The sequence below is a fragment of the Stegostoma tigrinum genome, chromosome 1 (genome assembly GCF_030684315.1).
Source record: "Stegostoma tigrinum isolate sSteTig4 chromosome 1, sSteTig4.hap1, whole genome shotgun sequence".
Taxonomy (NCBI): Eukaryota; Metazoa; Chordata; class Chondrichthyes; order Orectolobiformes; family Stegostomatidae; genus Stegostoma; species Stegostoma tigrinum.
Genome location: NC_081354.1, coordinates 167,948,824 through 167,961,233, shown reverse-complemented (window position 1 = coordinate 167,961,233; position 12,410 = coordinate 167,948,824). Strand labels below are relative to the sequence as shown.

At 40.6% G+C, this 12,410-nt stretch overlaps 1 protein-coding gene across 19 annotated transcripts in view; it reads left to right on the top strand.

The window, feature by feature from the left end:
• Positions 1–11,835, top strand: part of st3gal5 (ST3 beta-galactoside alpha-2,3-sialyltransferase 5) — a 94,552-nt gene extending 82,717 nt beyond the window's left edge. For all 19 annotated transcript variants that reach the window (XM_059650147.1, XM_059650138.1, XM_059650074.1 and 16 more), the window contains 2 exons: positions 5,723–5,881; positions 9,554–11,835. In XM_059650147.1, the coding sequence (XP_059506130.1) occupies positions 5,723–5,881; positions 9,554–9,829 (435 nt within the window). In that variant the 3' untranslated portion in view covers positions 9,830–11,835. The remainder of the gene's footprint in view (positions 1–5,722; positions 5,882–9,553) is intronic.
• Positions 11,836–12,410: the final 575 nt, after the last annotated feature.

Below are 12,410 nucleotides of genomic sequence, written 5' to 3'. Positions count from 1 at the left end.
CTCAGACGGGTTATTGAGTACAAGAGTTAGCAGGTCATGATACAGTTGTATAGGACTTTGATTGGAGCACATTTGGAATATTGCATACAGTTCTGGTCACTACATTACCAAGAGGATGTGGATGCTTTGGAGAGGGTGCAGAGGAGGTTCACCAGGATGTTCCCTGGTATGGAGGGTTCTAGCTATAAAGAGAGGTTGAGTAGATTAGGATTATTTAGATTAGAAAGGTGGAGGTTGAGGGGGGACCTGTTTGAGGTCTACAAAATCATGAAAGGTGTAGACAAGGTGGATAGCAAGAAGCTTTTTCCCAGAGTTGGGGACACCATTACTAGGGGTCACGGTTTCAAGGTGAGAGGGGAAAAGTTTAAGGGAGATAGGATGTCAAAAGTTCTTTACGCAGAGGGTGGTGGGAGCCTGGAACACATTGCCAGCGGAGATGGTAGAGGCGGGCACGATAGGATCATTTAAGATGTATCTAGATGGATGGCGCGGTGGCTCAGTGGTTAGCACTGCAGCCTCACAGCGCCAGGGACCCAGGTTCAATTCCAGCCTCAGGCCGCTGTCTGTGCGGAGTTTGCACGTTCTCCTCGTGTCTGCATGGGTTTCCTCCAGGTGCTCCGGTTTCCTCCCACAGTCCAAAGATGTGCAGGTTAGATGGATTAGCCATGCTAAATTGCCCGTGGTGTTCAGGGGTGTGTGGGATATAGGGGGATAGGTCTGGGTGGGATGCTTCAAGGGGCGATGGGGACTTGTTTCCACACTGTAGGGAATCTAATCTAATCTAATCTGGACAGATATGTGAAAGGGCAGGGAGCACAGGGATACAGATCCTCGGAAAATAGATGACAGGTTTAGATAGCGGATCTGAATCGGCACAGGCTTGGAGGGCTGAAGGGCCTGTTCCTGTGCTGTAATTTTCTTTGTTCTTTGTTCTTTGTCCTTTGTTCTTAGCAGTTCGGAAGTCATATTGGGGTTGTACAGGACATTTGATTTAAGCCTCTTCTGGAATACTCTGTCCAGTCCTTCTCGCCCAGTTATAAAAATGATATTAAGCTGGAGAGGTTTCAGAAGAGATTTACCAGGGTGTTGCTGGATATGAAAGGTTTCAGCTTTTTTAAAAAAAAAGGCTGGACAGGCAGGGACTACTTTTCACTGGCGCACAGGAGGTTGAGAGGCGATCTGATAAAAGTTTATAAAATAATGATGTATGGATAGGCTTAATGGTATTAGTCTCATGCTTAGGATGGGAATTTCAGGACTGCGGGGCACATTTTTAAGGTGAGAGGAGAGAGATTTAAAAAAAAAGACATGGGGGGCTAAATTTTTTACACGGAGGGTCATTCGCATGTGGAATGAACTTCCTGAGGGATTTGAGGATGTGGGTACAATTACAATGTTTAAAAGGCGTTTAGTTAATTACGTGAAGAGGAATGGTTTGGAGGGATATGGGCCAGGAACAGGCAGGTGGGACTAGTTTAGTTTGAGATTACGTTTGGCATGGATTGGTTGAACCGAAAGGTCTGTTTCCATGCTGTATGACTCTTCACAGATGCTGCAAGACCTGCTGAGTATTTTTCAATTCTGAAGAAGGGTCTAGGCCCGAAACGTCAGCGTTTCTGCTCTTCTGATGCTGCTTTTATCTCGAGTATTTTCAGCATTCTGTTTCTTTCAGATTTCCAGCATTAACACTATATTTTACTTTTAACAAAACAAATAACCAGGTGAAAAATCAATTTGGAAGGTAAACATTATGATGGCTTTTGTTTCAAAAGGATTTTAATTCAGATGTAGGAAAATTTTGCAGCAGTTAGAGCTTTGGTGAAGATCATATCTGGAGTATTGTGTGCAATTTTAGCTTCCCTACCTAAGGGAGATATACTTAACATGGAGGCTTTGCAGTGAAGGTTCAGCAGGCTGATAACCAGGAATGGCAGAATGAGGAGAGCTTAGAACATAGAACATAGAACAGTACAGCACAGAACAGGCCCTTCAGCCCACAATGTTGTGCCGACCATTGATCCTCATGTATGCACCCTCAAATTTCTGTGACCATATACATGTCCAGCAGTCTCTTAAATGACCCCAATGACCTTGCTTCCACAACTGCTGCTGGCAACGCATTCCATGCTCTCACAACTCTCTGCGTAAAGAACCTGCCTCTGACATCCCCTCGATACTTTCCACCAACCAGCTTAAAACTATGACCCCTCGTGCTAGCCATTTCTGCCCTGGGAAATAGTCTCTGGCTATCAACTCTATCTATGCCTCTCATTATCTTGTATACCTCAATTAGGTCCCCTCTCCTCCTCCTTTTCTCCAATGAAAAGAGACCGAGCTCAGTCAACCTCTCTTCATAAGATAAGCCCTCCAGTCCAGGCAGCATCCTGGTAAACCTCCTCTGAACCCTCTCCAAAGCATCCACATCTTTCCTATAATAGGGCGCCCAGAACTGGACGCAGTATTCCAAGTGCGGTCTAACCAAAGTTTTATAGAGCTGCAACAAGATCTCACGACTCTTAAACTCAATCCCCCTGTTAATGAAAGCCAAAACACCATATGCTTTCTTAACAACCCTGTCCACTTGGGTGGCCATTTTAAGGGATCTATGTATCTGCACACCAAGATCCCTCTGTTCCTCCACGCTGCCAAGAATCCTATCCTTAATCCTGTACTCAGCTTTCAAATTCGACCTTCCAAAATGCATCACCTCGCATTTATCCAGGTTGAACTCCATCTGCCACCTCTCAGCCCATCTCTGCATCCTGTCAATGTCCCGCTGCAGCCTACAACAGCCCTCTACACTGTCAACGACACCTCCGACCTTTGTGTCGTCTGCCAACTTGCTGACCCATCCTTCAATTCCCTCGTCCAAGTTATTAATAAAAATTACAAACAGTAGAGGCCCAAGGACAGAGCCCTGTGGAACTCCACTCACCACTGACTTCCAGGCAGAATATTTTCCTTCTACTACCACTCGCTGTCTTCTGTTGGCCAGCCAATTCTGTATCCAAGCAGCTATGTTCCCCTGTATCCCATTCCTCCTGACCTTCTGAATGAGCCTACCATGGGGAACCTTATCAAATGCCTTACTGAAGTCCATATACACCACATCCACAGCTCGACCCTCATCAACCTTTCTAGTCACATCCTCAAAAAACTCGATAAGGTTTGTAAGGCATGACCTACCCCTCACAAAGCCGTGTTGACTGTATTTGATCAAGCCATGCTCTTCCAGATGGTCATAAATCTTATCCCTCAGAATCCTTTCTAACACCTTGCAGACGACAGACGTGAGACTTACCGGTCTATAATTGCCGGGGATTTCCCTATTTCCTTTCTTGAAGAGAGGAATTACATTTGCCTCTCTCCAGTCCTCAGGTACGACTCCAGTGGAGAGCGAGGATGCAAAGATCTTCGCAAGTGGCGAAGCAATTGCATTTCTCGCTTCCCAAAGCAGCCGAGGACAAATCTGGTCCGGGCCTGGCGACTTGTCAATCTTAATGTTTGACAAAATTTTCAGCACATCAGCTTCCTCTATCTCTATCCATTCCAGCATGCACACCTGCTCTTCAAAGGTTTCATTCACTACAAAGTTCGTTTCTTTCGTAAAGACAGAAGCAAAAAACTCATTTAGGGCTTCCCCTACCTCCTCAGGCTCCACACACAAGTTCCCTATGCTATCCCTGATCGGCCCTACTCTTTCTTTGACCGTTCTCTTATTCCTCACGTAAGTGTAAAATGCCTTTGTGTTTTCCCGGATTCCTTCTGCCAAGCCTTTCTCGTGCCCCCTCCTGGCTCTCCTCAGACCATTTTTGAGCTCCTTCCTTGCCTGCATGTAATCCTCTCTAGCTGAACTTGACCCTAGCTTCCTCCACCTTATGTAAGCTACCTTCTTCCTTTTCACTAGAAGCTCCACCGCTCTCGTCATCCAAGGTTCCTTAATCTTACCCCTTCTTGCCTGTCTCAGAGGGACATATTTACTCATCACTCCCAACAACTGTTCCTTAAACTGTCTCCACATGTCTATAGTTCCCTTACCATGGAACAACTGCTCCCAGTCCATGCTTCCTAACTCATGTCTAATCGCATCATAGTTTCCTCTTCCCCAATTAAATATCCTCCCATTCTGCCTAATCCTCTCCTTCTCCATAGCTATGTAGAATGTGAGGCAGTTATGGTCACTATCACCAAAATGCTCTCCCACCACAAGATCTGATACCTGCCCCGGCTCGTTTCCGAGCACCAAGTCTAGAATGGCCTCTCCCCTCGTCGGCCTGTCAACGTACTGCGTTAGGAAACCCTCCTGAACACACCTTACAAAAACAGCTCCATTCAAATCTTCTGCTCGAAGGAGGTTCCAATCAATATTAGGAAAGTTAAAGTTAGTTTGAATGGACGTGCATTCACTAAAGTTCAGGAGAATGAGACAGGATCTGATTGAAAGATTGGAAAATATAAAGTTCCAACAGTGCTAATCCGACTAGATTTAGGGAGGATGTTTTCCTTTGTTTGGAATTCTAGAACCAGGAGTCACAGACTTGAGACATCCTTGACCCTGGTACCCAGTAGGTAATTTATCATCTTTGAGTCACATCTATGGCTGTAGAGTTATCTGTCTACTCCTCCACTAACAAATCACCAACCAGTACTGGCCTTCCACATTTCATCCACTGCACCTCTGAGCTGCTAGACCTCCCAAAGCATCATGACCTTGGCTCTGGTTGGCTTCCACAGCGTAAGAGTCACTTTCACTGTCTTCTAATGTTAAAAGATGCTTTAGGGATTCCCTCACTATGTGATTGGCCCCTTTCTGTCTGGCTGTCACCCATTTATTCTGCCTACAGTCCTTTAAATGGTGCGGTGGCCACACACTTAAATGTGTTATCCACCACCTCTCAGCTCTGTAACTGCTCCATAGTGCCCTTAGCAGCAGCTCAAGGTCCAAAACTCAGATTCTGAGTTGCACAAGCTGGAAGCACCCCTGTATGCATGGCCATCCAGGAATGCCTTGGAATTCTGAAGCAGTGCAGGACCTATAGGCTATGGTCCTGAGCTCCCCAGATATATTTTAACTGGATGAAATATGGACCTGTGATTTTATTTTACCAATTCTCCTACTTAAGTATGGACAACAGATTTCTTATTCTGATTTTGTGCCAGACAAACAACCAGAACCTCTTAACTTTAACTCTATGAAGTGAAGATATTTAGTTTTGAAGTTCTAAAATATTAATCATAAAATGAAGTTTTTACGCTGTACTTGGGGCCTTAAATTAAGTCACTATCCGGTTGCATGCAACAAGAAAAATATCCAGCAATTACCTATTTGGTCTTCTGTGAATTTACATTTCAATGTCGTTGAAGCATCTCTGTCTGCTCCTGTGCTCTCTGCTCTCACTGTTCCTTTTTAACATTACTCCTGAGTCCCAGGATTTGGAGGTACCATGTATTTAATTTGGAGAATTGTCTCCTAGTATTGGTTTTAATGAAGTTGCTCTAGGCAAGCATGTAGAAGTTGGTAAGTTAAGTGCCATAACTTTGAATTGAACTGAATGATTGTCACATGCATTTTACAGTGAATAGTATGGAAAAAAACAGTGGAAAGTTTCCCTGTCACCACAATCTGGTGCCATTTTGAATAGTTTAAGAATTTCAGAAAAAAGTTAAAAACGTAGCTCCACATTAACATTTATTAACTTCTACTATTTACTTTGCCATTTAGTCATTTTGGAAAAGAATTTGGTTTTGGCAGAAGGTTACGGAGGAATTACCGATTGAACCAACACAATTTCGAATTCTGAATCCTGAAATTATACGAGAAACAGCTCTAGATCTACTGCAGTTACCTGAACCTCAATCAAAGCTCTGGGGTTGGGACCAGGTAGGGGCTGAATTTGGGATATTTGAATAAGAAATGTGGTTTGGAAAATGGAGTTTGGAGAAAAATGATTTTGGGGCCAGGTGATGTAATTATGCTTGTTTAATAGAGGGTTGCACTGGTTTGTGATTTGTGAAAGTTATTTCCTTTAATGTTTGCTAGAAGCAAAAATGCAGTTCTGTTTGTAAAACACAAAAATTGAATGTTTTCAAAATGTTTTTCTGCATTCAATCTGGTACACTTTTGTATCCATAATGATGAATGTTGTATAACAAGACATTTGATATGCTAGGAAATTTTTGTTTTGTACAATTTAGAGAAAAACGTCTTGCACTTGGAGAGTATATTTCTTGACCACCACGCAGCTCAAAGGCTTTACAACCAATGACATACCTTTTGAATTACAGTCACTGTTCTATAAATAGACAGAATTGAATATTGAGCATAAAATTTTATTTTCTGGCCCTTTTTTTTCTGGCTGTCATTGCTTTATTTCTAAGGTAGCCTCTATTTTTAAATTGCCTATCAGTATTTGTTAAATATTCTATTACTATATGAAATAATGTATCAGCTCTTACCATGTATCTTGACTGTGCCCAAAGATCCTGAACTTCAAAAAGTATTTCCATCCCTAATCTTCTCTTCATTGTAACCATTCTGTGCTTCCACATCTTTTCATAAACTGTGTTTTAATTTTATCCATCATTCAGTGTATGCTTCCCGGTGTCAGGTTGTCATTCTCATTATGTGACCTGATTCTACTTAGGATAGTTTCAGATCTGAACTCTATACAAACTAATTTCCTGCAATTTTTGTGCTGTGTGGAAATCTTAGTTATTTCTCCTCTAACGTGATAGTTGCATTCTTGTGTGATCTTGTGCTATAGAAAATCATGTTAAAAGGAAATCACTATAGAAAATCACCATACTGTACAATCGTAAGTTTGTGTTAACCAAACAGCATTACAGTCGCATTACAGTCAATTCGTGTTAACGGAACACGTTATAGCAGGAATACCTGTATATAATGTTTTTGTTGGCATCATTTACATGCTCTGCTTATATTCAACATCATTTCAAAATTACTCAATGTTTTGAATCACTGAGAGAAGCGGGTGTTGCTTGTTGGGCCTGCATTTATTGCCTGCTCTTAGCTTCCCTTGAGAAGACACAGAACATAGAACATATAACAATACAGCACAGAACAGGGCCTTCGGCCCTTTGTTGTGCTGTCCTGTGAACTAATCTAAGCCCATCCCCCTACACTATCTCATCATCGTCCATCTGGTTATCCAAGGACTGGTTAAATGCCCCTAATATGGCTGAGTTAACTACATTGGCAGGCAGAGCCAGTGAGTAAAGAATCTGCCTCTGACATCTGTCTTAAATCTCTCACCCCTCAATTTGTAGCTATGCCCCCTCGTACAAGCTGATGGCGGTGAGCTGCTTTTATGAACCGCTGCAGTCCATCTGCTGAAGATAGACTATAGCCACAATGCTGTTGGGAGGGAGTTCCAGGATTTTGATCCAGCCGTATTGAAGGAACAGCAATATATTTCCATGTAAGGATAGTGAGTGGCTTGGAAGGCAACTTGCAGGAGATGGTGTTTCCAAGCTATCTGCTGCCCTTGTCGTTCTAGATGGAAGCGATTACGGATTTAGAAAGTGCTATCTAAGGACAGTTTGGTCAGCTTTTGCGTGCATCTTGTAGATGTTTACACTGCTGCTACTGAGTGTAGGTGGTGGAAGGAGTGGATGTTTGTGGATGTGTTGGTGTCAAGAAGGTGCTTTGTCCTGGATGGTGTCAAGCTCATCCAGACAAGCAACAAATATTCCATTGCATTCCTGGCTTGTAAATGGTAAACAGGCATTGGCAGAGTCAAAAGGTGAATTACTCACTGCAGATTCCTTGTCTATGACCTGCTCCTGCAGCTATTAAATTCATATGGTGAGTTCAGTTTAGTTTCTAGCCAATGGTAACTGTCAGGATACTGATAGTGGGAGAATTCCGTGATGGTGACACCATTGAATGTTAAGGAACAGTGGCTAGATCATCTCTTATTGATGGTGGTCATAGTCTGGCATTTGTGTGGTGTGAATGCTATGTGCCTTTTTCACCCCAAGCCTGGTGATTGTCGAGGTCTTGCTGCATTTGGACCAGGGGCTGCTTCAGTATCTGAGGAGTTGTGAATGGTGCTGAACATTGTGCAATTGTCGAACATCCCCACTTCTGACCTTTATGATGGAGGGAAGGTCATTGAAGCAGTCGAAGATGGAAGGACCTAGGGTATACCCTAAGGAACCCCTGAAATCCCCTGAGCTGAGGTGACTGACCTGCCAAAGATATAACCATCTTCTTCTTATACACGTATGATGCCAATCAGTGGATTTGCCCCTTGATTCTAGTTTTTCTAGGGTACCTTGATTCCACATTTGGTCAAATGCAGTCCTGATGTTGAAGGCTATAACTCTTGCCTTACCTCCAGAATTTGGCAAGCAGGTTATGGCTGAGCTGGTGCTTCTTGATAACACTGTTGATGGTGCTGTTTGACATGTTATTCCACAGTCCAAGTGTGATACCGATACTGACTATTTATCCCAGTGGAGTATCTAGTGATGAAGACTCTTTGAGGGTGTGAGAGTTGTGGCAAAGAAGGGGAACAGTTTTCTGACTGGCTTTGACCTTAATTCAAGGAGCCCCAAATTTGTTCCAAGTGCCCGAATATACTGAAATGATGTAAGGCTTCCCATGGAAAAGCAATGAGGGACTCACATTTGTTCTTCAGCCACAGGACACTCCTCTCCATGAATATTTTTCTTCATATATAAAATTTTAATTGAAGAAGACAAATTGTCATTTGGCTGTTTAGGACTTGAGTTTTGCTGAAAAACGGCTCATTTAGCGAAGCTTCCTGCACGCTTCACATTTTTCATTGGGCTAAGTCAAGTGGAAAGCTAACATTTATGCTGAGTGGTTGGCAAGTGGACTCTGTTAGAGGCATTGCCATGGAGCAAGCACCTGTTAATGCTAATTGACAACTAATAATCAGACTTTTAACCTGCCTGGGTTTAGATTTAAACAACTGTAATTGGTCTGAGAAGTGAACGTCACCTACTTCGAGTTGATACAAGTCTAGGCCTGAGGCATCGGCCTTCCTGCTTCTCTGCTGCTTGGCCTGCTGTATTCGTCCAGCTCTAGACCTTATCTCACACTGTGAATATGTTATTTCAGCCTGTGTATTACTATTTTTAATGTATGAAGTAGCTATCCAAATTAAACCGTTAAAAACTGAAAGTGTTATGTTTGCGCTGTGTTGTTCTGATTTTTATCTCCCTCAAATATGATATGTGGCAGCTGTTGCAGGATATTTGATTTCTGGCTTTTTCTTGCTGTGTGCTGTGCTTCTCCAAAGAGATTACATTGCTGCTAATAGGTATCGAACATTCTGGGAGCATCAATGGTACGATACTTGTGTTTGTGACGTGAATATGGGACAGGCTACATGGACCAGCTAATATTTGCCTGTCGGCTTGTTCTTATTTACACTTCCTCGAGTTATTTGAAGCAGCTAACAATTTGTGTTTTATTACTTTCTAATATAACACTTGTACTGTTTCAATAAAAGTTAATCTGTCTGGCATTAATAACACAAATATTACCTGATTTATATTTTAGAATATTCCGACTTTGGGAGTCAGCGCTGTTGTTCTAGCTACGCATTTGTGTGATGAAGTCAGTTTGGCAGGATTTGGATACAACCTTAGCCAACCACAAATACCATTGCATTACTATGAAAATGTCCAGATGCATGCTATGAAGGCCCAAACTATGCACAATGTGGAAACTGAGAGGAATTTCCTAGAAGACTTGGTTAAAGCTGGTGTTGTCACAGATCTTAGTGGAGGAATTCACTGCAAATTTTGCAATAAGCAGGAAAGCACAATCTTCTGAAGGTATGCAATTTTTAGAAAAAGAACAAGTGGCCTTCAATGTATATATCATTTGAAATTAAGGCCTTGTCAGCACACCAGTTCATGAATCTTGCGGTTTTAAATGATCCTACTGAAGTCTTTTATAGGAATTATTTTTCTCAATTGTGCATCAATTGTCCATCAAATGTACAGCAAGTGTAACTTTGAAAAGAAGGTATGTGGCCACCTGAATTAATTTGGTTATTGAACTAAACTGGAATCATGAATGTTACTGCAGCTTTTGATGAAATGTTTGAAATTTTCAGCATGGAGCATTTGTGATGTGTTAAATTGAAATTTTCATTTGCCTGCTGCACATGATTCTCTCTTCTGTGTCAAGTTTTTGAAAATGTGTTACTTGAATGTCCCTGGATGTTAAACCCCGTTCAGTATTGAGGTAATGTTAATTTGACTATTCCAATTTAAATTTCACTTATGAAGTTGGCAATTTGCAAAACAGTACTTTGAAAATTGTCTTAATAATCATTCTGAAAAACGGCATCTCTACTTTGGAAAGTACAAACCAATTTTAAGTTTGTCACACTGCACACTTGTTAAATATTAAATGATTGAAACAGTAATTCTCAATCATGTAGAAAAGAAATCTTCAGAATTCACTGGACTTGGCTGGTAGCCATACCCTTCACAAATTAGCTTAGATGTGTAATACTGTTTTTCTTTTTACCAGCTGCATCTCTAATGTTTGCTCATTCAGGATTTTCTGGGAGAAATGTCATGTATTGTGCACTCGCAGTTGATCATTTCTGCCATTTGCAAAAATCACCAACTGTGACATTCTCTGGGAATGCATCTCCTTTTGAACTGTGGGACTTTGCTTGTTTGATAATAGGACCATGTCAAAGAAGGATGCAAATGCTCTTACATGAATGTGATGAGGGTGAGATTGCACTTCAGTGGTAGTGTTAAAGAACTGGTGGTAAACTAATAGCCCATTAAAAGTAAAATTAAACAAGACATTGAAACAGCATCAGATGTATAATAGTTTTACTGACAACCATTTCACACCATTGAAATCAATTTCAGTCTTTTATTGCTGAGAAGCTTTGAGTTTACTGAAGATAGTTTGGTGATTGTTGATTAGTGTGTAGAATATTAGATGGCACAAAATTCTGCATCTGCAAAACTGTCAGTCAACTATGTGGTTAGTTGCAGATGTTTTCTAGCTTTTTGCTTCTATACATTACTGTAAAATAAAATTATTTGTCTGTATTCCTATTTTTATATGTACATTTGTAATCACTTGATCAGCTTAACTGATGTCAAACTTGTGGAATCTTACTGACCACTGCATATTCTTTTAGAATTTTATACTGGAAATGTTAATTACTTCAGATGGAAATATCTGTGATTTATATTTTAAATATTTTAGCTTATAGGGAAAAATCTTTTGGATAACCTGATTTATTAACTGCTGCTGTGGTAAATATCCTTTCTCTGTGTTTTCTCTAGGATTTTTGTAAATGATTCAACTGCATTGAAATTCTGGTCTGTTTGAGAGAACTTGCTTAAACACTAGTCTGGTGCAGCCTAAAAAATTATTGCTTTGCTTTCATTTTTTCAGTCTTCCCCTGAAGTTAGTGAAAAAGATGTCACTAATTTAGATGAATGAAAGATAATGCATTGAAATATGTTTGGAATGACTGTTATCATTGATATTAACAGATATTTACTGTAGCAGCAATGTTATTACTGGAATCAATACACATGGAAAGCTGGCTAATGATTATGTACCAACATATTTTGTACAGTGACAATTAACTGACTTTTTTGGTTAAAATATGGATGGAAACAAATAAGATCCATCCACTGGAAGAAGAGGTGTATTTACAGAAGAGTCATTATAAAATCTGGAAACGTTGCATCTTTACAGTAGCACAGTTATGACCAAAGGCTGAGAATTTTGTTTCAGCATTGCACTATGCTTTCTGTTTAAAATAAAACTTGTACATTGTTGTTTTCATTTTATATTTTTAATGACTTGAAAGCATTATTTCAAGGTTGTCCATTCAGCCTATTGTGTTTATAAGCAGTATTTTTCTAAGATTCCATCAACAAGCAAACAACCTGAGCCACCAGAAGAAGTCAATATAATAATAATAATGCTGTTCAGGGAGATTTATGAAACTTACTTCATAGTTGTAAAAGCAAAGTACTGTGGATGCTGGAAATCTGAAACAGAGGAGAAACTCAACAAGTTTGGCAGTATCTGGCAGAGAAATAGTTAATGTTTCAAGTCTGGTGTGACTTCCTCAATTCTGAAGTTACAAGACCTGCATTTCTCCAATGTATTTGTACCATCTTGATGTTTGAATGATTGTTTTAATTGTATATTAGGTACATTTATCAAGTGAATGCTCCTGGTAAAGTTTCATTCACTAGGGGATCCTATCATGATATGAAGTCACATAAGGATTTCTTGTCTAGTTCCAGTTATGCTACGCTAATTTGTAAAATCTACCTCTTTGTGTTTTAATCTGGCGGAGAAGGCTTATTGATTGGGATTAATAAAATATCATTACAGATGTAACGTAATAATGTAA